Source organism: Yarrowia lipolytica, chromosome 1B (genome assembly GCF_001761485.1).
Source record: "Yarrowia lipolytica chromosome 1B, complete sequence".
In the NCBI taxonomy this organism is placed as follows: domain Eukaryota; kingdom Fungi; phylum Ascomycota; class Dipodascomycetes; order Dipodascales; genus Yarrowia; species Yarrowia lipolytica.
The window spans coordinates 2,389,183-2,412,690 of NC_090771.1; the positions used below are offsets into that span (position 1 = coordinate 2,389,183).

Consider the following 23,508-nt stretch of genomic DNA (forward strand, 5'->3'; position numbering starts at 1 on the left):
GGTTTCGCATTGTCTGAGCCACCCGGGCAGATCGAGCAGTGTTGACAAGAGGTCGAGAGGCGATTCGGAGCATTGCGTGGAGGGCTGTGAAGACGTGTGAAAGACGTGTGAAAGACGGGTGTGGTCAGAAGACGGGCGTGGTCAGAAGACGGGCGAAGAGTGTGTGAAAGACGGTGAAGAGAGGAGTGGGAAGACTGCAGAGCTAACACCCCGGGACAAACGCCCCCTCTTATATACTTGTGTTATACACATCTCCAAAAGTTAGCCGATCAAAGTGGCTGCAGACTAAGGCAAGGTCATGCAGTGCGCCAACCTAGCTTTTGGTGGCTTGAATGTGGGCTGAGAGGCGGAAATAGTGGCTGGAAAAGTCGCCAGAAAGAGCTGAAGAGAAACTGATATGAAATATAGAATAAGAACGTCTAGTTTGGTAAGATAACTGCAAATTTCCCCCGAAATCCGTCTTCACAGCCATATTGCCGTCTTGTTTACAAACCATTAACGTTCAGATGGAGAATTATGATTGTAGGAAAGGGGGTAGGGATTTGTAGGATTACTGCTCAACAGTTTTGCGATCTGAATATATGATTCGAGAGCTGAAACCAAGCAGAGTTGATTAATGCACTCATTTTTCTAATCAGATGCCCACTGCTCTCAATAACTACACCTCAAATCACACCCATACACAGCCATAAACCCAAATACGCTACATGAGGTACCATAAACATACAATGCCATAGAATGCGACACATGGACATGGGCGCAAGTTTCGGTTTGATTAGCGTCGCAGATGCACCCAACGGGTGCTTCTGTTTAAGTTGTATGACGGTATGCGAGATTCCGCTACTTTGGAGTATTGTGAACGATATAGGAGAGGTGAGCAGATGAGAGCAAGACCAGTGGATTATTTGTACCAGAGGCATACTTTTGATATAACGAACTTGTAGTATACTCCATCTGGATGTCTCAAAGGTCCGTTATCTAAACAATCAGAAACACTAGGTGGGGGTCTAATTTTGGAAATAGTGTTCCGAATTGGACTTTAAGGGTGTTGACTCGACCGCCTAGACGCGAGGAATCCAGCTAAAGTCTCGGAACTCTCGACAGATTCCACTGCGTCCCTCCACACCCAGATATCTACGCCAGCAATAGAGTTTAATTACTTCGCCCAATTTCGGCTGTCCCGAACGGGAATATAACAAACAAACTGAGTGCTGTGTAGCCACGAGTGAGGCGAATCCATTGAGGGTGGTTTTTTTCCAGTGTGGTTTCGCGCTCGCGAGATAGTTGCGACCTACCAGGTGCCACCTGGCATTTTAAGATGATGCACGTAGGATGCATGTGGATCTGATAATTTTAATCAGATGGGATACGACCCAAGCGAGTGCAAGGTTAGAGTTGAGGCGGGTGAAGAGGTAGGGTCGAGAGGGAGGAAGGGATCAGTGGTGGAGAAGTGGGGTGTGGCTTTTTTTGGTGGGAAAATATTATACATATGTGGTCATGTGAGCTGGCTGATTCTGGATCATGTTTCCATTTCCCCACACGCCTTCTCAATCTCGCTTTAGAGGTATCGTTATCTCCAACTCTATACTTTACGCGTAGCTCATTAAACACGTAAAGCGCGCATTCCTGGTGGCGGCGTGTTTTGCAGCGTGGACGCATGCCAGGTGATTGTGTGTTGTCGCAGAGAAGAGTGTAGAAGGGGGGTTGGAAGTGGTCGAGAGTCGGTGGTTGTGTAGTTCTACTGGGCTGTGGTGGTGTTCGGTTATCAGATGTGCAGGTATTCTCGTTAGGCGCGCCAGATTCATCGATATTATCAATTTCGGCCGGGTTGATTAATTTCTGCCATTATTTTTTGCCTTGCTTTCATCTCAATGGCAATCACACTTCCGGTTTGGGTTGTAATTAGTCTGCTGTTTTCCGGTACTTGTATAGCTGTAGCTTCCCTATGAATGCTGAATGGGGTAAACATATGGGATGGCAGGAACAAAGAAGAGCCGTCAAGAGCAAGAATGAGCTGAGCGAGAGATCGCTGCTGTCACTCGGTCCCAATCAACTCGCTCAAGCCCCCAAATCTACCCTATAGAGGTACCTCGTCGTACTCGCCTACGCTTTGGTGTTCACTTTCTCCTCAATCTCAGTTTGATTAGATAGTCTGACTGGACCGGGTAACTGCCGTCACGTGCGTGGGTCTCTAGTGTCTTACCTGGACTAATTAGCTGCTCATAGAGAGGAGATGGTATCAGTTGTACAGGTCTGTGAGTTACACCCAGCAGCGCTACTTGTAGATGGTGCTATATGACGTCACGCGTAATCTGATAAAAGTTATCAGATCAGAAGTGCGACCGAGATTAGGGTGTAGAGGGCACAACATCAGATGAAAGAGATCGTGTGGATGATAACTACGAACTATTTGCTTCTGTCACGAGGTATAGGCCACCCATATTAGAGAGGTATAGATCCGACAAATTATGATAATTCATGGTACGACTAATACGAGCACGAACTAAAGAAATAGATCACTATAGGGAAACGAAGAACTGCAAGTACTTGTTACTTGTTTATCTCGCTTGAACGGATATCGAACACTTCATGCAGATATATTGACGCTGAACTTCAGGTGCACCTCCTTGAGTCAAGCAGCAGGTAGAGACACAGCCATTCGCACCTACAGTAATCTCCCCCTCAAACTTGCGCCACTCAACCATTCCACTATCTATGACATGCATTAATACTCGGTGGTACATTTACTTTTTGAAGAAGCTCATCAGAGAGCTCTGCTTATTCGCCTTCTTGCTCTTCTTGGCTCCTGCTGCTGGCTCAGGCGACTCTTTCTTGACTTCCTTCTTAACCTCCTTCTTCACGTCCCTCTTGACCTCCTCCTTGAGGCCACTTTCGTCTTCATCCTCATCGCATGACTCCCACGTTTCAACCTTTTTGTAAGTCACGTATCCGTCCTCGTCCAGCTCCTGCACCTTCTTTATCACCTTCTTCTTTCCTCTCTTGGCAGTGGTGGTTGTGGTATGAACATCCTCTCCGTCGTTAGTCATGTGGACGTCGGTCATTTCAACGTCCTCCTTGTTACCATTGTCATCGTCGCCCATCTCAACGTCTTCAGTGGTAACGTCGAGTTCCCCACCAGCAATCATCTGGGCATCCGTCAATGTATCCTTCTCGGCCTTCTCCAGATCCTCCTGGAGCTCCTCCTTGATGGTCTCCTTTTCAGGCTCCTCCTTCTTCACAGGTTGCTTCACGGGAATATCAAAATCTTCATCCTCGTCTGCAAACAATGCCTCCTCCAGCTCCCTCTGTCGTTTCTTCTCGGCCTCTTCAGCCTCCAGCTGTTTCTTTGACTTAGGCGCGGGCTCCTTGGGCTTGGGTTCGTTCTTCTTGCCCTCCTTGACTGCGTCTAGGACGGATTTGCCCTTGGGTGCCTTGGTTTCCTTCCTTTCCTCCTTGACGGGTGCCGCCTTCTCTTCCTTGATGGGTGTAGTCTCCTTCTTGACGTCCTTCACAGCCTCCTTGTGATCATCCTTCTTCTCGTGCTTCGCAGGCGTCGTTTCCTTGGCCTCCTTCTTCTTACCACCAAAGAAATCCAGCTTGGGCTTCTGTTTAGCAGCAGGCTTCTTGGCAGGAGCAGTCGTAATAAGGGGCTTAGAAGCAGCTGCTGCCACAGGAGGCGAATCATCCTTTATGACGGGCTTGGTGGGAGTCAAATCAACGCCTTCAACAAGCTCACTCACAATGGCAAACTTGTTAGGACCCATAGACGACGCCTCAAGAGCCATGTTATAGAGAATGGTCGTGGTGGTTGGAGAGGCCGACACCGAGTAAATGAGCTGCGAAACAGGCTCGTTGAACTCGGATCGTTTTGTGGCGATCTCAGAGCCGTCACACAGCTCAATCGTCGAGACACCGTGCCTCTTGACGCCTCGCAGGCAGTATGTGACGTGCAGCGAGTTGTCGCTCTTGTTGGACTCCACGTACTCGGTGAGTACTTCGCGAGCCTGTTTCGGTGCAATGTCGAATTTGCGGCTTAGCATCGCATAGCTGACCGAAAGCTGTTCGCCGGAAATCGCCACCGTCAGGTACTCTTTGGCGTCCATAGTCGTGTGGTGTAGTGTGGTGTTGATGAGTGCTTGTACTAGATCATGAGACGCGTCACGTACAGTGAGTGGAAATTGATTTTAGAGTTGGAGCTTATGGAGACGGCTTGAAAAGTAGAGATTTTTGAAAAGAAAAAAGCAGATGAATGACGATTTTTGTCTATAGAATAAACATAAAGGAGTCTAATGTTGTATATTTTCTTTTCTCCCGTTTTAATTGGCTCATTTTTGACCCACTTTGAGGAGACATGGTAAATGGGTGCACTGTAAGTGGATATATATTGAAGATCACGTTTTAGATCTCTGCAAAATCAAGATATTGAGAGATATTTTCGAAATGATAAATAAAATAATTGAAACTCATAATTTAAACCATTGAAACTCATCATTTTAGATACTGAAATATTCCATTTTCTGCTCACAACCCCATCTGTACTGTATGTAGAAGTTCCAACAAGAAACTTTTTTCATGTCGATTCTTTTATACACAACAGAACGACACTTCAATATATACCTCTTCTGAGCTACTGCATCAGGAAACAGACCAGACAGCCGTGCTTCTTATACAGTACGTGATTGTTATACGACCGACCTTCCAGATCAATCTCCATATACCCTCCACAGTTGCATGATACCCCAGGTTGTGATAGACAAGTTCAACTCTCTACCCAAGAAGGGGAAGCCGCTGGTTCGCACCAACAACGTGCCCGAATGGACGACTCTAGCAGGACTAGTGCTGACTAGCACCATGGATGACTCGTCCACCTGTGTATGTCTTTGCACAGGTGTCAAGGCCACCCCAGACGAAAAGTTATCGTGTAGTAATGGCTTTCTACTGCACGATATGCATGCTGAGATTCTCGTTTTACGGGCATTCAACGTGTTTCTAATTGAGGAGGGCAAGAAGGCCGAATCTGAGTACGTCGAGACTCTCGAGAGCGGGAAAAGGAGACTGAAGCCACATTTCAAGGTCAGTTTATGGATCAGTGAGCTTCCCTGTGGCGATTCAAGCATGGAATGCATACAGGACAACGCGGATGATGACTGGGGAGCTGCTCCTCAAGACTGTGTGCTTCGTGGAAGAGAATACTACACCACAACTGGAAGAGTGCGCACCAAACCAGGCAGAAGGGACTCACCTATGACTCTGTCTAAAAGCTGCAGCGACAAGCTGGCCATGAAGCAGTATACTGGGGTGGTAATGGGAGTGGTAGAGCGTGTTTTCGAGCAGGTGTATCTCGATGAATTGGTGGTTCCAGCTGGTAATGATATTGGAATCAAAAGAGCGTTCAGAGACAGACTGGAACAGGGCATAAAGCGGACTTTGGACGGAGAGGAAGTGGAGAGCACAGCGCCAAAGCCTCGGTACTTTGACACAATCACCACGGATACTACATTTGCATACTCTCAGGAGCCCGGAAGGAAACCCTCGGCCAGTAGTATCATCTGGACAATCAATACAGGGAATGAGGTGGTTTTGAATGGTGTCAAAATGGGCCATAAACCGACAAACATGAATCCACAAAGCGCATCAAAGGTATCCAGACAGGCCATTTGGATGGCGACTAAACCGTTGTTGAAAGATTCGCAGTTCGATGATTACTACAGCGCCAAATGCTGTGTCGGCCGTACAGAGAAAATCCAGATGGGCCATACAGCTCTTCACGCCTGGCATTGCACTTGCAAAGATAATTTTCGCTTGAGTGGTGACAATGAGAAGGAGACTGGCGATATTCAGCCGGGGATTCTCAACTAATTGTTGGTTACTCGGTGGGGTCAACTAAGATACTTGAATCACAAACTGAACGAAGGGGCTTCACTCGAGCGCAGTCTTATTGCTGGACATTGGAGAACAAATAGAACATTATAATGCATTGATTCACACACAGATGATGATCTAGTCTAGTTCGATAGCTCGATACAAGTACATACTATAGTATTGAACGGTTATCCATTGTGGACCATGAAGCCACCTCTTCATGCAGTAGCCACACACAAGCAGATAGAATAGCCACAAGTGACCTGAACTAACAACCATCCTACATTTACATAGCAAATCACTCGGCCTCTGTTTTGTTGCTCATATATGCATCTACTTCTACAAAATTGTATTGTACCGGGCAGTCTATTCCGACTCGCCTCCGTCGTCTTCTTCGCCAATGAATCCAGCGTCGTCTGTGTTAGTATCGAATGAAGGGTGTGTCATTCAGAGTGCAGCGAAGAATCTTGTGAGCGAGTGACTTGTAGTATCGGGTTTGGCGAGTAGAGTAGCTATGGCCACCGCAACGCGCCGTGAGGGACAAGGCCGTAGTAACATCACAGCCATAGAGGCACCATCAAGCTGAGATAATGTGAATTGAGTAAAACACATTCCAATGCGCACATCATTTAGCTGGAATGCTGGAATGATGTATGGCTTCCAAGGCTCGGGGTATCAGATGGGGTAGTAAAAAACAGCTTTTACAAGAAAGCAATTGATTTAGAAAAAGAGCTGATAGCGATCTACCCGTCTAATAGTTTCAATTGCGCCACCTGCTTCCCTTTAAGACAACTGACCGTAGCACTCCTCAGGCTCCGTCAACCAATTCTCAGCCACCACACAATATAGCCTTCCCCAACTCCACACTCCACGCGTTGTCTAAGCATACATGACACAGGCAACACAGATAGATCTACAAGGAACAGCATTGACGCAGACAGCAACCACAATCTGCCTTGTTGCAGGGTGTATGAAATCGCCATGATTTTGCGTCTCTGACTGAGTCATGGTGATCCGTGCAGATTTAGTCTGGCAAGCTGTGGGATAGTCCGTCTTCGCTTCGCTAGGTGTACCCAGCGCTCTCTCACACTTCACCGCTTGGCGCGGTAGTGCCCGTTTGTACTCACCACCATCTCCCATCAGCAACGCCATCTCGGCTGCTCGTAAACTTTCTCCGTGCTGTGTGTCTTCTTCTGACACCAGATCGATGGGCTTGAGCCCCTCCTTGTTTTCGTGTTTCACGTCCGAGCCTGCATCAACCAGCATGTCGATAATGGCCACCGACACCTCAGGAGCCTTGGCGATGGCCCGGGCAGCCAGATGTAGTGGAGTGTCGCCGTTGATTCGGTTCACGGGGTCGACCTCGACGCCCTCCTGGTCCAGCAGCAGGTCCAGGGTGTCGTAGGCGCCATTGGCAGCAGCAAGATGAAGAGCCGTGTTGCCCAGAGGGTCACGCGACTCGTTGATGAGAGCCGCGCCTCCAGAGAGCACGCTCTCGAGCTGCTCAACGTTGTTTCGGCGGGCCGCGTCCAGCAGGATTTCCGAGGGGGAGGCTCCGTCTGAAGACATGTTGTACTGAGTGTCGTAGTTACGGTATGCTGCGTCTAAGCCCTTGAGCGTTATTAATGAGGTGTCAATAGGGTTAGGTGTTTGGGGTGTCTGGATTTCGGGATTTTATAATGAGCTCAGAGAGACGGGCATTTGTTCAGTGAGTCAGAAAGGCTTCTGTAATTGGCCAGAATAAAAAAAACCCACCCCATCTACCCCTTTCCTACACCGTTCTAGAGCTCCTGGTCTACATCCAAGGAGGCGCGGTCATATAGAACTTTATCGGACTTGTTGGAGTGTTCTTGGAGAAGATGGAGGGCTACAATAAAAGTGGTTATAAAAGAGAGACAGGTGGTGAATTGGGCTGCTAATAGGTGAGAACGAGAAGACGGACTTCAGCAAGTATTTTATATGAAACTACTTGAGATCTGATGCTCGGCACTGACAATTGACACTCAAACTGCTGCACAATCGCACACAATGATAGGACAATTGGTGCATGGGTGGCTGCATGCTGAGAGGAAGGTGGAGTGGAGGTTGTCCAGTGATATTATGGGCCGCTACAGTACGTACAAGTGGCTCAGATACGCCGATTTTAGGCACTGACGAAATATAGGGGCCATGATTCCAGACAATTGGTGTGAAATATGATACCGGTTCTGCAGGTACAGTACCTACAAACTCCTACAAGTACAAGTACAGTGTACAAGTACATGGCGTAGAAGCACCGTTCATTGCTGTGATGTGAATCCTCTACCGTCAGTACAATCCGTCGCATGTACTTGTTCGCACAAAGAAGAAAGTCGTTGGACATCGTTTCTCGGGGTTTGCTGTGGATTTTCAAAAGATATACACCTGAATCAACTCCTTTAACCCTGGAGACTCCAGCGATATCAAAACCAATGCCTTGTGTGAGACACGAAAAAATATATCACCGTTCGGAGATAAATAACCGTTATCAGTGCATCGTATCAGTGGACTAGTACGAGGGGGTGTGGAGGAGTGTGGATGAAATTAGTAAGCGGATTAGATCAATTAGGTCATTGATATATCATTAGTTTTTGTTTGATTCCATTCCGCAAAATACAGCGACTTTTATGGGGGATATACAGAAGAAAGAAGATTAGTTGACCTCGTTTTAATTAGTTTGCATTTTAGTTAAACTGTCCACAGAAAAACCCGCGTCAACATACGAAGTCATGTACAGTATGTATGAGTATGTATAATGGTATCAAAAGAAAGATACGTAACTGTCTCCTAAATCCAAATCTACTGTCAAAAAATCAATAGAATCACGGCTTGCAAATTTACACCCTTTTACTCTGCATTAGTCATCAGATCCTTGACCCCAGTTCGTATCATATCTCCTCAAACTCTTCTCAGCCTTCCCCAGTCTCTTATTCCACCTCTCCAAGTGACTTGCTGCTGCCCTAACGCGAAACCCTATCCGCCAGATATTTTAGTATGCATGATATCACGTAAATTTACCCCTAAGCTAATTACTACCAGTACAACGCCATGACGTCCATCAAACAGCTTCTATTGGACATCCAGGCACCGGATAACGCGCGGATCAAGGCCGCCGAGGCCCAACTCGACTCATTGACCTCACCTGAACACGCCGCCAACTTTGCTCTAGCTCTCATCTCTGAATCAGACGACGGGTCCAACCCCTCGGGAACACGACAACTGGCCCTGCAGCTGCTACGACGAGTCATCTTGAAGACCTGGTCGATTGCGTACGAGGAGTTTGGAGGCTACCCGCTTCCCGAAGATGTCAAGAGCCGGGTGAAAACTGCACTCATTGGCCCTCTGTTGGCCGACCACGACACCCAGAACCTGGCGGCCCAGTGCCTGGCCAAAATCGCCTTCTGCGAGTTCCCAGACGAATGGCCCACTCTTATTGACCAGGTGGTCCAATTGATCGAGTCCGGAACCGCACCCATGGGCGGACTGCAACTACTGAAAGAACTATTTGCAGACACACTGTCGGAGATCCAGTTTTTCGGCATTGCTAACCAGATTATGACCATGCTACACAAGGTGGTCGCTTCGTACCCTCGAAACGACGTCAAGTGCGAAGCTGTCGCTGTTCTGCGAGTGTCTACGAACTTCTTCGCCATGACAGACACTAACAACGAAACTGTGTACCACGCCATTCAGGGCTGGTGCCAGCTCTTCGTGCCTATCTTGCAGCAAGATATCAACAAAGACGCGTACTCTCTCAACAAAGAAATCGTGCTGGCTCTGCAGGACTTCCGGAACTTTGCCCCGAAGCCTTTCGCCGAATGCATCTTGCCAGTATTCCAGGCATGCTTGGAAACCCTTCAAAAGGCAGCCAACGTCTACAGACAGACTCTGGAGAATCCGGACGACGAGCTGGTCGCATTTCTGGCCCAATTGCTGCTGTTTATTGACATTGCATCTTCCCAAACTGCTGTGGCCACCAACATCAAGTCGTCGTACATGGAGGAATGGACACACGCCATTCACAAGTGTGCTACTCTGTCAGGCCCCAAGATCGAGTCCTGGGAGGACTTTAACGTGTTTGTGACGGAAGAATCGGACCTGTTTCTCGGTACCTCGCTCAGATACAACGCTCTGCAGGTGATTGAGACCTGGTGTGAGTACATCAACATTAACTGGAACGTGCCCCATAATAACTGGCTGGACGTGGAGTCCTGGTTGTATCTCTGTAACGGAAAGGCAGGCCTTCCTGACCTCGTTGCTCAAAGTGCTACTTCTAATGAACCTATTCTGAGAGCTAGAGCTTACCTGTGTGATCCTTACACTTGCCAACCTGATGATCCAAGCGATCTGGCCGCCTGTGCATCTCTATTGGCGCTCATCAAGGACTCTACTCCTGATGTGAGTGCCCCTACTATTGTCCAAACAGTGGCTAGACTTGCTCCTGACGCTGATGACGATACTCCAGCAGTTCTTTGTGAAGCTCTGGTAGTGGCAGTCAGAAAGCAGCCCAATGTGCCCAATGTGATCCCCCTGCTGTTCGATATCGTTGAAGACGACGTGGGTAACGTGCAGACTGGAGAACAGGTGACTTCGGCCATTGACCACATGTCCCGTGACGTTTCTGAACAGGACTACCTCTCTATCGCCGAACAATGTGCCCCCTATATCACAAAGTTCCTCAACCAGGCGGAGGGAGGCTATACTTCTGCATCTGAGACTGCCATGGACGTTCTGACCAATCTTATGAACAACTCCCCTACCGAGGTTCTTCCCCATGGGTTTGTGAACCTCTTTTTCCCTGCTCTGATTCCCTTTTTGCGTTCTGGCGACGCTGATGTGCTTCAATCAACTACCACAGTTCTTCAGGTTCTGGTTGAGCGAGCTTCGGCTGAAATCGCTGCGTACAAGGTCGGTAACGAGTCAGGAGGACAAGTTGTTGTGCAGTATATTGCACACTTGCTCAACCCTGCCCTGGGAGATAATGCTCCTATTTTCATTGGCAAGCTCATCACGACTGTTATCGACAAATACCACAATGAGCTGGGTGCTATCAGCACAGAGATTCTGGATGCTACTGCCAGACGACTGGGAACTGCCGACAAGCCTCTGCAAGTCACAAACTTGATTCTCGTCTTCTGTCATTTCATCGAAGAGTCGCCCGAGAGTGTGGTGAATCTGCTTGCCGATATGAAGCTTGAGACTCCCAAGGGTGTCCAGACCGGTCTGGAGGCTCTGTTGAAGAACTGGTTTGAGAAGTTCATTTACTCGTCAACTTCTTCTCTCCCTTCTGTGACTGCTCTTGGTTCTCTGTTCAAGCTGCAAGACCCCCGAATCATGGAGATGATTGTTGATGGCCGTCCTCTTCCTGTGGAGGCCGGCGTGGTTGTCACTCGGTCCATGGCCAAGCGAATGCAGACCTACGAGCAGATTTCGGCACAGCAGAAGATCATAGAGATGCTGATTGAGGATCTCAAATCGTGCGAAAACGACATTAATCGACAGGAGCAGGAGTCAAACGCAGGCGGGCATGCGGTGCCAGTGGAAGAGGTGGACGAGGGAGACGACGAGTGGGAGGAACTCGATGGACTGGATGAGTTAGTTCACTGGGCTCAGAATGATGCCAAGGCGGATTTGGTTGATAACAAGGAGACCATGAGTGTCCTGAAACAGTTTTTCCAGACCGTAGCCGCTAACAATGTGGGAGGGTTCTATGAGATTTGGCAGAGATTGACACCCCAAGAGCAGGCTGTGGTGGAGAACATTGCCAGATAACGAACGCGCATGCAAGAAATTGCTGTGAACGTGTGAGTCTCAGAATGAGCAGCGTTTGCTAGACGGGGTTCATGGTACATAGATGAACGCACTGCAGGGTACAGAGCTTGTGCCCAGTCACTCGATCACTGGAGCGCATATATTAATATACAGGCTAGAAAAAATACATTCTAGATACAACAATTGAGCTGCTGTAGTGAAGCCGGTTCTGCCGTTCTCTACAAGTAGCAGTACTTTTACCAGAGAGTTCCTTCTTAAGCATCAGTAATGTTTTGGATGGAATGCCAGAGTGCTCCCTAAATACAAGCCGTGATTTTGAGGAATCAGTAGGGAATAATTGATTTAATATATACGGGGAATTGTAGTTGGCCGGGAAGCCAAGGGCGGTGTATTGTTGAGAAGCTAGCGAAGACGTTAGTCACATCATTGCTCACTTCAGCAACGAAACAATACCACCCAGGAAGCCTGCAGAGGTGAGGACAACTCTGGCGAGATGGTGAGTTGCCCAGAGGTTCAACAAATCCATAATATCCTCACCCTTGACCACCTCTCCTCGTCGGTCAAACAGCATGGTGAGACAGGGCTTCATGACAATTAGAGTGTAGGGAACAATGGCCACCAGGGAAGCTGCGGAGTAGGCCAGAAGTGTGCTTGACGAGGGGTTGTACCATTTTCGAGGTGTCACGTCCTTGCGTGTTCTCTGAGACTCGATGTAGGCGGCTCCTCCGAAAGAAGCAGCTCCCAGACCGGCAAACAGAGGGAAGGCCACCTTGCCGACGCCGTAGACGAAATTAAAAACCGTATACGCGGCGTTGGTGGTCATCTGGCTGAAGATGGGTCTTAGGTACAGAGTGGTGATGAGGGTTCCTCCAGCTGCCAGTCCAGAAAAGAAGACTCCCGAGGCCTTGAGGGCAATTGGGGCGTTGGAGGAGATGTCTTTGGAGGCGGACGAGATCTCCGATCGAATCTCGCTAGTAGTGGTGGATTTTTCGGGCATTTTTTGAACTGGTGGTTGAGGTGGCGGGTGTATGCTGTTGCTACAAGTAACGGCAAGGTTAGCTCAGGCACTGGGCTGATAACGTTGGCTCGCTTTATGGCTGCACGTTACTGTAACTACCCGTCAACTCTATTGAAGCCATGTACAACAAGAGAGATACTCCTCTGGATGAGTTTGAGGTGGCTGTTTTGGAGGTATGATAAAATAATTTGAACGAGTCATCATCACTTTACAAGGAGCTGATTTGCTGTTTGCAAAATGTTCGCAAAAAAGGCCAACCGCAAAGGCGTGCTGTGCTACACTGGACATACTCTTTACAGACTGAAACATGAAAAGTTATTGAGGAGGTCCTTGTATTGCAGCAAATACGGTGCCCAGAAACCGGTTTGTAATCTTGGCTGCTCTTTTCGTTGCATATATCACTGGATGAATAACCACAGAGACGACTTAGACGCAGAAGAGCAATCCGATGAAGCTGAACACAACCAAGCAGGGGAGCAAGTACTACTTGCACACTCAACGAGGCCTTTTTCTTACAAAGAAACGTAGTGTAATCACCCAATCAAGCAGCTACTTGGTCTTTAGTCTAGATTAAATAGTTATGATTACATACAGTAGGCCAAATCTCTCAAAAAAGCTGGTTTCGGTGGTTTTATTTACTCAAAGTTTGCCTTACCCATCTTCCGGTCATGTCCGCTCTTTCTATGATGTGTCGAGCTCTTGTTCTGCGTCTTGTGCCGTCTATCTCGGGCCTGCTTCTGTTTCTGTCTAGCAGCAGCCTGTTCGGGGGTCATTTCTCTCTCCATCTCCTTGCCCTTTCCCTTGCCCTTCTCCTTGTCCTTCTTTTCCTCTGCCACGGGCTGATCGTTCTTAGACACGCCCATCTCCAGCTGCTTGCTCTCGAGCATCTTGAACTGTCGGGGGTTTCGCTCCAGCATCCTTGCCCAGCCCTCGATCTGCTCGTCGGACCACTCAGTCGTCTTCTTGAGCTCAGCTCGAGCCTTGCTCTTACGATCAAGCTTATCAAACACCTGCTTGTTGGAAGAGTACAGCTGGAACAGGTACTGCTGAATCTTGTCGAGCTTGGCGTTCGCCTGAGAGTCCTCCTCGGTGCCTCCCTCCATGCCCTCGTAAGTGTCGTCTCTCTCATCTTCATCACTCTCGTAGATCATACGCAAAGCATGCTGAAGATTGGCAGATTTAGCATCTTCGTCGGGGTTGAGAGACGTGGAGATCTCCTTCTTTCCAAAGATATACTTGGGAGTAGACTTGGCGGCATGAACTGGCATGGGTGCATACTCGTCCATTGAGATTTCAACCGCAGGGGCACCCTCTGTGGCACGACTGCTCCATTCAGGAATCGAACTGGGGTTTTCCATTACATCGGGGTTGCTGAGAATATACTCCATGGCTCCCTCTGTGGTGACATGATGCTGAATAAGAGTCTTAGCCTGGCCCAAGTTAAACTGAGGGAACATATCCATGATGGTATGGGCATCCGCGTCGGATGGCTCTGCTGCTGACGACGAAGCGACTGCATCTTCAACGACAGAGAAGTCGTTGTAGTCATTCTTTGTCTTGGTGACGGGGAATCTCAGCTGAGGCTTTTCACTCAGTCGATCTCTCTCAATGTTGAGCACGGAGATCACACCTTGAAAACCAGCGGCTTTTGAAAACTTGACCTGGATCAAATCCACAAAGTTGGTGGCACATAGGAGGACTGCGGCCAGATGGTACTTCTTCTTGAGATCCAGAAACAGAGCAGATCGCATCAGTTTCTCGAAATATGAAATATAGGGAATCGAAAGCAGACATGTAGAAACAATATACAGCAATGCCCTGGCCAGATCCTTCTGTTTTTGTGTCAATTGAGAGTAGTTGGTTTCCGTAGGGAATGCTGCTAAAGTGTTAACCAGCCACTTTTGTCCCACAAACAGTTGACTGAGAGGCTCCAACTTGTCCTTGTTGCCGGTGTCAAGTAGAGATCGAAGCACTACCAGATTGCTGACTCCGTCAGAGTCATAGTACTGTGTGTATTGCTGAGGGAATGCTCTAGCGTGCTCCAATAGACCCATAGCTGCGATCTCGGCCAGATCGGGGTTTCCTCCAAGCAGATTCAGAACTGGCCGACTGTTCTTGGCGTAGTATCGTAGCACAAACCGCCAGGCGCTCTGAGGTTTCAGAACAACTCCAAATGGACATGTCAAGCACAGCTGATACACCAGATAGTTGAGTTTGGGGTCTGCGTCTTGATCTTCCTCCGTATTCTTCAAATATGAGTCGATCCAGGTCGAGATCTCCAGAATGTCGGCGTTCTCCACCCGCTGGTTATCGTCTGAGACCCGGATCAGGTGTTGCTCCGCTACTCGGATCCAGCCCTGGATTAAGAGGTTCCACAGTTGATCTGGAATCAGAGGCTTCTCCTCAGGGGACGGGTAAGTGGGAATGTGCGCCGCATGGTAGCTGTTGTCAATTTCCAGAACCATGGGAAAAGATGTATCGTAGTTTGTGATGTAGAAGTAGCAGCTGTTTGGTGGTTAGCTATAGGCGGGCCAATGCAGTGGGTTAGGGTTATGCAAGTGTGACAGGACAATGTAGTTGAGATGAGTGTGGTGAGTTCGAAGGGCAGTGAGGTGGGATAAGACTACATGTAGAAGGTGAGCTTGGAGGGTTTAAAAGGAGTGTGGACATTATCTGTGTGTGTTTTGAGCGGCAGCTGCAGTGGTATTCCTACAGTGTGTATAGTAAGTTGTTCCCAATTTTTTCAACTGCAAAAAAACAACCAAAGCCAACTAAATGCCAACTGAAATGTTATGATAGCCAAAGACCTTAACTAAACATCTAGTATTGAGCCTGACGATCAAAAGTTCGTACAAGCCAGATATATATATATAACTATATAAAAAAGCTGTATAGGAACTCTGGAAACCTGATACATCAATGGTCATACCTCTGCCTCAATGAACACTTGTATTCCACATCACTTCTCATGCTCGTCATGTCCACTTTTAGTCAATCCAGTGTGCCCACACTGCACATTCTAACTTGCTGAGAACGAAACAGATTGCAGTGGAACTTGAACAAGATATATGTTCATATTCTATTAATTCGTTCCACCGTTCCAACTCCCTCCTCTTCATCTTCCTACTTGTAGGTCGACACCTCGCCTCCTCCACTACTCTCCAAATAAACTTTCTGGGTGCATCTTATCTCTGATTTATTTTTCACCAACTCGTCCCCCCCACAACACCCCTAAAACACACTAACCATGTCCACTTTTGTCATCGAACATATGGAGGAGGGCTTCTCCGACTGGGTCAAGCTCGAGTACGCCGCCATCGCCTCCGATGTCGGCTCCGACAAGTTCTACCTCTCTTCTCTGCCCAAGGGCACAGAGCTTCCCGAGATCCTGATCAAGGCCGAAGTCCAGGGCACCGAGACTGAGATCACCAAATTCGAGACTGTCATCCCCAGCTTTGACAAGTCCCGGGTCTGTCTTCTTGATCCCTCGGCTGAAGAGACTCTTTCTCCTGAGGACGGAGACAAGTTCGACATCTTCCTGTTTGGAGGTATTCTCGGTGACCATCCTCCTCGAGATCGGACTGGCGAGCTTCGAAAGTACGGATTTGCCGGCCGAAACCTGGACAAGTTCCAAATGACCACAGACACCGCTGTGCGGGTGACCAAGAAGGTGGTGGACGACAAGATCCCCATTGACAAGATCCCTTACGTGGACTACCCGGAACTCAAGTTCTCCAAGTACGAGAGCACTGAGATGCCCTTCCGATACGTCACTGACGCCGAGGGAAAGCCCATCATGCCCAAGGGTATGTTTGAGCTCATCAAGATGGACTCTGAGAAGTCCCTGGACGACATGCTCTAAGCTGGGGAAGGGAAGAGAGACATTGGAGGTGGATGATGATCAAATGATGCTCGATGATAGTAGCATGAAAATATGTATAGTAATGGAAGGTGGTTGATTATGGGTTGAAGCCACTGTAATCTAGACAGTTGCGTGGTAGATGCACGTCAACGGGGCCATTGGTCTCATGAGATGAGTGAACAAATCAGGAGACTAGAGTACAAGAACTCTCCTTGTTCAGATATGTCCCATGATATCGACAATGAAGCAATTTCTCCAAGGCACCATGGCTCTGTCTGCATTGATGAATTAGGTATCCCCAGGAAATAACTGCGCTCAAAAGAATCAGAGACAAAAGGGGACTGTTTGAGACTTCCATTACGGGAATGCATGCTTGAGTAAGATTAGAGAGGATAACCAAGGCGGAGATACGCGCTTTTTAACTGCCGAAGAGCTCGGATGGAGTAAATCGGGTTTCAGTTTGTTGCAACTCCAGATCATATTCGGAAGGAAGAGGATATAATGTGATGTAAAGCCATGTTATTCGGTGAAGAGGCTGAGGTAGACATGGCCATCTATCTGGAACTTGGGTGATTAAGGTCTACAATACAGTGGTTACAACATGTGAAGATGATACCTGTTGGCTGGGGCAGTGGACCTGGCTTAGTAAGAACTTTTAGGTGCAATTAGAACTTCACTAATAGGTCCAATATAACGCCTCCCGCCAGTCAATCCTCGTCATCAACTCCTCCCCAACTCTAGCACCTCGGCTGAGCCTCACACGTCATGCTCTCACCCCCAATATCACGTTCAGATGAGAACTCGAGATCAAACGTCAGATGGCCAAGGCTCAGCTCGGGCACATGATCTCATCACGCTAATAGTGCATATCGCAGAGTCATTGCCTCTTTGGTCCGTCTCCACAATTCAACAAATACCTCAACTACGGCTGAGGAATGCTAACTGTATGGATGGTAAACGGCCGCCTCTAACTCCTTCAAAAAAGGCCATACTGGAATTATAAAAACATAACAGTACTCCCCAGACCACAAGAAATACAACAATTTAGTCTCCACATCAGCTACCCCTGCTATCATCCATTCCCCCCCCCCCCCCCCCCCCCCCCCCACTCTTATCAACTTTACTTAAACTCTTGGTTAGGCTTTGTAAACACTTCTATTGTTCGGGTTTACAGTCAGAGTCATGTGACCATTGCAAACCCGCCGGCAGTCAACTATCCACGTGACCCCAGCTCCTCCTGTCCGCTCACGTGACCTTTCTTCTTTGGCACTCACATTCCCAACGCTCACCTGTGGGTGTGTCGATCTCCGGAAATCAACATTGCTGTATTTCCCTGTAATATAAAAAATTTAATGGGAATTAAATAACACCAAAATAACCGCGTCGCACAAGCTTTGGATGAAAATGGACTGTGGAATTTTCCAATTGAATTTTGGTTTTCGTATTCTTTGCGATCGTATTCTAATCGGTGCCAGCAGGGAGGTTAAAGCCGGTAACTTTTGCCTGGGTGGAGGGCTGTGCGAGCAGCTCGGTGGAGTAGGGAGTCTAGAGAGTTTTGTGAGCAGAACTGACCACGATCGTATATCCTCCCGGCTAACAAATTCATCTCACAACAAGACGCTCCACCTGGCCCCGGAATTGAACATTTTATAACATTGCTACAGCTGTCTAATTTTGAGTTCCGCTTATATGAACATGTATAATTGGGTATGTAAATCGCTTCTTAAGAGCGGGGAAGATCTGGAAATGGGCAAGACGAATCCTGTACTCGTATAAATACTTGTACTCTCAATGAGTCTTCACTCCGAATGCCAAGCTCTCAGTTCAAAGCGAGCTGGGAACTTGATATTCAGTGAAGACTCATCGAGAGAGTCATAAATCGAGGTTACTAGAACTTTAATTAACATAGATTTTCTCGTCTAGACGCGCCCTTACATGACAGTAATTAACCGACAGCATACAGCCATAATTACAGGGTCTGGTCCTCCTGATGGACACAGCTGTTTTATCACCTAGAATCCCATTTACACACAATTACATAATCATCAATTTACTCCCGCAAACTCACAAAGGAACAGGTTCCCGAACATGTCTTAATGTGCTTTTTTCCCTCTCTCTCCTGAAACGTTTGTACAGCTGTTTCATTCTTGTACGAGTAGCTCAGCTACACCTCGAGAGTATGGCCTGATTTCGGTCGCAACTGGCAGACTTTTCCCTGCCTCTACAATGAAAAGCTTATCAACGACTTGCCAGTCACGTGACGTGCGCATCCCCCCCTCTTTCTTGCTTACGATGTTGCTAATCTGCTGTGCATCGGTTGCAAAACGCTGACTCGTTGGGCTGCAGTTTAGCATCCCTCAAGCTTTTTTTTTCTCGCATAATGCAGAGGGCTAAAATTTAGAGTTTGGCATTGTACCGAATCCGTGTCAGTTTCGGATTACTGTGGGGTTTTGGGAGGGTGATGGTAGTTCAATCATTGATTGAAAGTGATAATTCAGTTCGCACAAATATCAGCTATCGAACACCCCATTTACCATGTCTCTACTCCTACTATAGCCCGTGGTGACCGGCTACCTACAGTACATAGGCTACAACCATGAGTAGACCTAAGACAGCCACAGACCAAGGTTCGGCTAAGAACAAGTTGCTGGAGGAGTCCGTCGATCGTTTCCGTGGCAACGAGCACATGCGATTCAACTTTTACGAGCCGTTTGTGGTCTTAATCTGGTGCTGCAGCATCTGTTTCCATGGAGGTTTTACTTCTTGATCCTCAACTCTCGATCAGAACAGCTCCAGATGAGGGTCCGATTTTTTTCTGGCCTCTGCGTAGATCAGGGACCCGTGATTTGGGCCCGGTTTCTTTCTGCCAAAGTTTTGCTTACTTTCTACAATTGTAGCCCGTTTGGAGGTTTGGATCCCGTTTCCTTCTCCCCCACCGCTAACCGATCGGTTTACCGTTAGGCTTCATGTCGATCTTAGTAGCAACCTACAAGCAGGGAGAGCTGCCATTTCCAGAAGCCCTAGCCCGAGGAGATGCAGAGTATCCGCATGGGCCTAGTCATTCGGCCTTTGGTTGAATGTATGTTTGTCAGTGCTGTGTCACTATCAGTGGGGGGTCACAGGTGAACAAGGAGCGGGTGTTATGTATGGCACGACACGGAGTTTCTGAAGAAGCAGATTGGTCACAGGAGGAGTAAAGAGTCAGAAACAGGACTGTTGGCCTAGTTTCAGCACTTTCTCAGCCTCTTCCAGACGGACCTCTTTTCGAAACTATTCAGACAGCCCTGTTTCAAACAGCGAACAGCCGAGAGACATGGAACCGGAAACGGATCAAGACAATTGGACTCCTCCCGACCATCCTCCCATAGGCCTAATGGGTGTTAACTGACATTTCAAGCTCCAAACACTAAGCTAAACAAAAAACCCGAGAACATCTTCCATGTTGGTCCCAGAGCCGAAGGGGAACCCGTGACTATGGCGATATTGGTACCATTATATACATTTATCACGGAGAGTGGATATATACTCCAGTTTTAAGACCCCCATATGATTTACCGGTGGCTTTACGAAGCTTCGAAGTTCCCATACTGCAGACACCTGCTACAGTGGCTGTTTTGTTGATGCGGGAGATGTGCACGTTCTACTTGTACCGGGAGCTGCAAGACCGATGAAGCCACTGCGTTCATCTGGGACCAGCCGTAATATGTTTACAGCCACAACAGTAGCCTCGCTGGGTTCACTGTCGGCAACATGGCTACTAGTAGAATGAGTAGCAGGAATGTTTGAGAGACAACGACTGGTGCTGCTTGCTTGGCGTAGCCTGTTGAACAGCCCCATGATTCCGGGAGTCTGAAACTGGACCCCCAACCGTCTCAACTATCTCAACTCAACAGTCCAAGGACCTCCTGAAACCCACCTCAGCATGATGTCCTTTGTAGGCTGTATTACCACGTGATGGGGAAACTCTACAACCAATAAGTGTGAGCGTATTCCCTTTCTCTTTCAGTGTAGACCGGTGTCTCTCTCTGCGAGCCGCTCAGGTGCCAGTTTCCGGATACGCAGCTGTTTACAGATTCGGTGCACCTGTCTATGCTACAAGTAGGTCAACCGAACCCACCAACCCGAACATTGTCTCAGAGCCCTTAATATCGGTACAAACCCCTGGAAAGCCCAATCAGGTTTACAGTCACAAACTCTCTCCACGGCTACGTGCTGCTAATGGAGAGCATGGATTGTGGGGGTCCGTGAGAGTGTCTCGATGCTCCACAGCCCCGTCTACAAGTAAAAGTACTGGTACCGTACAAGTACAGGGTGGACCGGGATATTCGAATTCTCTCACACTCTGTCGTTTCTTTTTGGTCATTTCTTTTCTCTCAATCACTACTTGTAGCACGTTTCATCTACAAGACATGGCATGCCAGAGCAAGGTGTGCGCACAAGATAGCTAATATAAGACACCAGAGCAAGGGCCGAAAAAGAAATTCTCACCACGCTAAAAGCAAATGCGCAAGAAAAAAACACCAAGCTGCATTCTGAACTGTTCCAGCTGCTTTGCAATACTGCTTTATTGCAGCGGTCAATGTAAGTTGCTCTACCACATGTTACATGATAAACTTGAAGATGAAACGGCCTATACGAATCTGGGAGAGTACAGTGTACAAGGCGTGTGAGTACTCCCAAGTACAGTAGGCTCTTGAGGTTAGCCCACCCCAACCCATTTCAGCTTTTCAATGGCCCACCCTGTAACGGTGTAGATCTGATAAGCTAGTTTGACGCGTGTGCCTGTACCTGAAGGGTCTCGGGTCTGATACAGGAACAAATAATATGGGAATATTATGTGGAAAAACAGGGCGGCCACGTGACCAAGAACCAACGAACAAGCAGCTGATACGGTCACATGATCGACAAACCGACCCACCACCGAAAATCCCTCAGACGATCTTCATATCTGCTGCATGATAAGAGAAGAGGAAAGAAAACCAGAGGTTCCGGTCCGTAACGAAGGGTCACGTGCCCCGCGTACGCCCGTATCCCAGCAACGGCGCCACTGGAGAGCCTAATGACCTGTCCACGTGACTTTTACTTTCCACTAGCGTAATAGCCGAGCAATATGCCTACTTATGGAAGAGGCCATACAGCTTGCAAGCGGCTTGGAAACATGTCTGATGCATCTCCGGCCGCCTAGATTGCGTTAACTGGCGTGGTTTCCACCTTTTCAGCCGCTGAGACGCCCAATTGGAGCCAACCGCAGGCGTTTCTACAAAACGAATCCCGTCCCTTTTAGGCAGCTTAAGGGAGAAAATGTGCTTGAAAAGAGATGTCGTTGGAACTATCTGGAGAGCAAGTCTCAGAGTAATTGAAAGGCAGAAGCGGTTTGAAGTGGGCAGGTGCAGTAATACGAGTAGGGCATTGGAGTGGAGGATCCTCTGGAAGATGCATTGGCGCGGATAAAGCCACGAAACGGAGTTCACGGTTATAATTGTTGTGCCAAGCCAACTCCAACAGTGGTCTTAGCAGCCACTCAGACTGCTCGCAGGGCTGGATACTCGATATATGCATTTCCTCAACCAATGCAATTAGCCTCAAGTAGACGCCTTGGAGATTTATTGGGAAAAATACATTCCTAGTTGGGTGGGAAAATTACGGTTGTGTTGGGATGAATAGCTTTTGAGTTGGCGTTGTTTAAATCTTCATTTGTTGCGATTTGTCTGCGGTGGAAGGAGTTTTTGCACTACAGAGAAATGGGGTCGACATTCGAGGTCACGCGTTCCGCATCTTTAAGAGGATACCAATTAACCTGTGAATATGTGCTGTTTGGACAAATCAACTCGGTTAACACATTCCTTGCATTGCTCAGCCCAGAATACACGTCTTGGAGGCAAGAGAAGTTTCGGTTATTAGAGTTGTCACGTGTGGAGAGGCAAAGAAAGAAAGAAAGTGAAAGTGAGAGAAAGTGAAAGAGATAATTAGAGATAGAGAGAGAGAGAGAGAAAGAGAGAGAGAAAGATGGTAAGAACGGGTTGTTTTAGGGACGGGTGAATCAGTCACGTGACCTCGAATGTTGCATTGAGGGCGATCTGAGGTGGTGGTCTCTCACCTGAGTATCGGGCGAAGCAGCAGGATATTTTGTGGCTGCTATCTCATTTGCAAATAGCCAATAACATGTTCTGTCTTTTCTGCCTTGCACTACTGGATAGGGTAGCGGAGCAGCTGATTTAAGCTCCATGAGTTGGGAGGCAAAGTAGGTTCTGCAGGCCTGGATTCGGTAATGTGTCCGTGGGGGGATTTGGGGATATTTGAGGCTGGTTTTCGAGATAATGAGGGCGCAAAGATGTTTAAAAAGGTCGAATTAGCCCATTTATTTTTTTCCCCCGGACAAATTCCTTTTCTTTTCAGGTAGTTGGACAGAATCTTATTTTTTCTAGAAACTGTCCGATTGTATTGTATGTATGCTACTTTCAATTGTTCTCGTAGTTTATGTGAACGTAAAACATGATCAATGGGCTTCTGAGAGGAGATATAAGCAAGTAAAGCACATCATTGTGGCCGTCTAGCCCTGCTGAATAATACTATGTTGTTTATTTGGTACAATTCCCACTCGTACCTCTTCATCGACGGGCTATTAATGTCTGTCTACATTGCTCGATAATACCAACTCTAAATTTAATGGCTTTGCAAAATCGAGGGAAATAGCAAAAGCATCAAGATTTGAGAAAAGCAAAAGTGGTAGAAAAAGACAAAAAGCGCGAGGGCGGAAAAATGGAAAACGAAAAGTGGACTTAACATGTTGGATAAAGGAGTGTGTTTCTGCTGTTGAAGGACCGGCACACAGAACGAGCGACACAGAACCCGAGAAGAAGTGACCCGAAACGACCCTTGAAAACGAGTATTCGACATTCCTCTCCGCCTTTTCCATCAACACATCCGTCTACCTGTCACTCGACTCAAAAGTCACAGTTCCAAACAACCGTCTGTC

General features: G+C 47.8%; 7 protein-coding genes across 7 annotated transcripts; 3 read left to right on the plus strand and 4 right to left on the minus strand.

The window, feature by feature from the left end:
- Positions 1-2,744: 2,744 nt before the first annotated feature.
- YALI1_B23933g (uncharacterized protein) lies at positions 2,745-4,103 on the minus strand (the record flags this gene model as incomplete). The annotated part of the gene is made up of 1 exon (XM_501056.3): positions 2,745-4,103. One exon carries the CDS (start codon positions 4,101-4,103, stop codon positions 2,745-2,747), a length of 1,359 nt encoding a protein of 452 aa, XP_501056.1.
- Positions 4,104-4,731: 628 nt separating this feature from the next.
- On the plus strand, positions 4,732-5,859 carry YALI1_B23939g (uncharacterized protein; the record flags this gene model as incomplete). The annotated part of the gene is made up of 1 exon (XM_501057.3): positions 4,732-5,859. The coding sequence occupies one exon, from the start codon at positions 4,732-4,734 to the stop codon at positions 5,857-5,859; it is 1,128 nt and encodes a 375-aa protein (XP_501057.3).
- An 882-nt stretch (positions 5,860-6,741) lies between these two features.
- Positions 6,742-7,431, minus strand: YALI1_B23966g (uncharacterized protein; the record flags this gene model as incomplete). Its single annotated transcript, XM_501058.3, has 1 exon — positions 6,742-7,431. One exon carries the CDS (start codon positions 7,429-7,431, stop codon positions 6,742-6,744), a length of 690 nt encoding a protein of 229 aa, XP_501058.3.
- Positions 7,432-8,928: 1,497 nt separating this feature from the next.
- YALI1_B23981g (uncharacterized protein) lies at positions 8,929-11,652 on the plus strand (the record flags this gene model as incomplete). The annotated part of the gene is made up of 1 exon (XM_501059.3): positions 8,929-11,652. The coding sequence occupies one exon, from the start codon at positions 8,929-8,931 to the stop codon at positions 11,650-11,652; it is 2,724 nt and encodes a 907-aa protein (XP_501059.3).
- A 430-nt stretch (positions 11,653-12,082) lies between these two features.
- YALI1_B24018g (uncharacterized protein) lies at positions 12,083-12,649 on the minus strand (the record flags this gene model as incomplete). Its single annotated transcript, XM_501060.3, has 1 exon — positions 12,083-12,649. The coding sequence occupies one exon, from the start codon at positions 12,647-12,649 to the stop codon at positions 12,083-12,085; it is 567 nt and encodes a 188-aa protein (XP_501060.3).
- Positions 12,650-13,305: 656 nt separating this feature from the next.
- YALI1_B24043g (uncharacterized protein) lies at positions 13,306-15,135 on the minus strand (the record flags this gene model as incomplete). The annotated part of the gene is made up of 1 exon (XM_501061.3): positions 13,306-15,135. The coding sequence occupies one exon, from the start codon at positions 15,133-15,135 to the stop codon at positions 13,306-13,308; it is 1,830 nt and encodes a 609-aa protein (XP_501061.3).
- Positions 15,136-15,917: 782 nt separating this feature from the next.
- On the plus strand, positions 15,918-16,532 carry YALI1_B24051g (uncharacterized protein; the record flags this gene model as incomplete). The annotated part of the gene is made up of 1 exon (XM_501062.3): positions 15,918-16,532. One exon carries the CDS (start codon positions 15,918-15,920, stop codon positions 16,530-16,532), a length of 615 nt encoding a protein of 204 aa, XP_501062.1.
- Between the last annotated feature and the right edge of the window lie 6,976 nt (positions 16,533-23,508).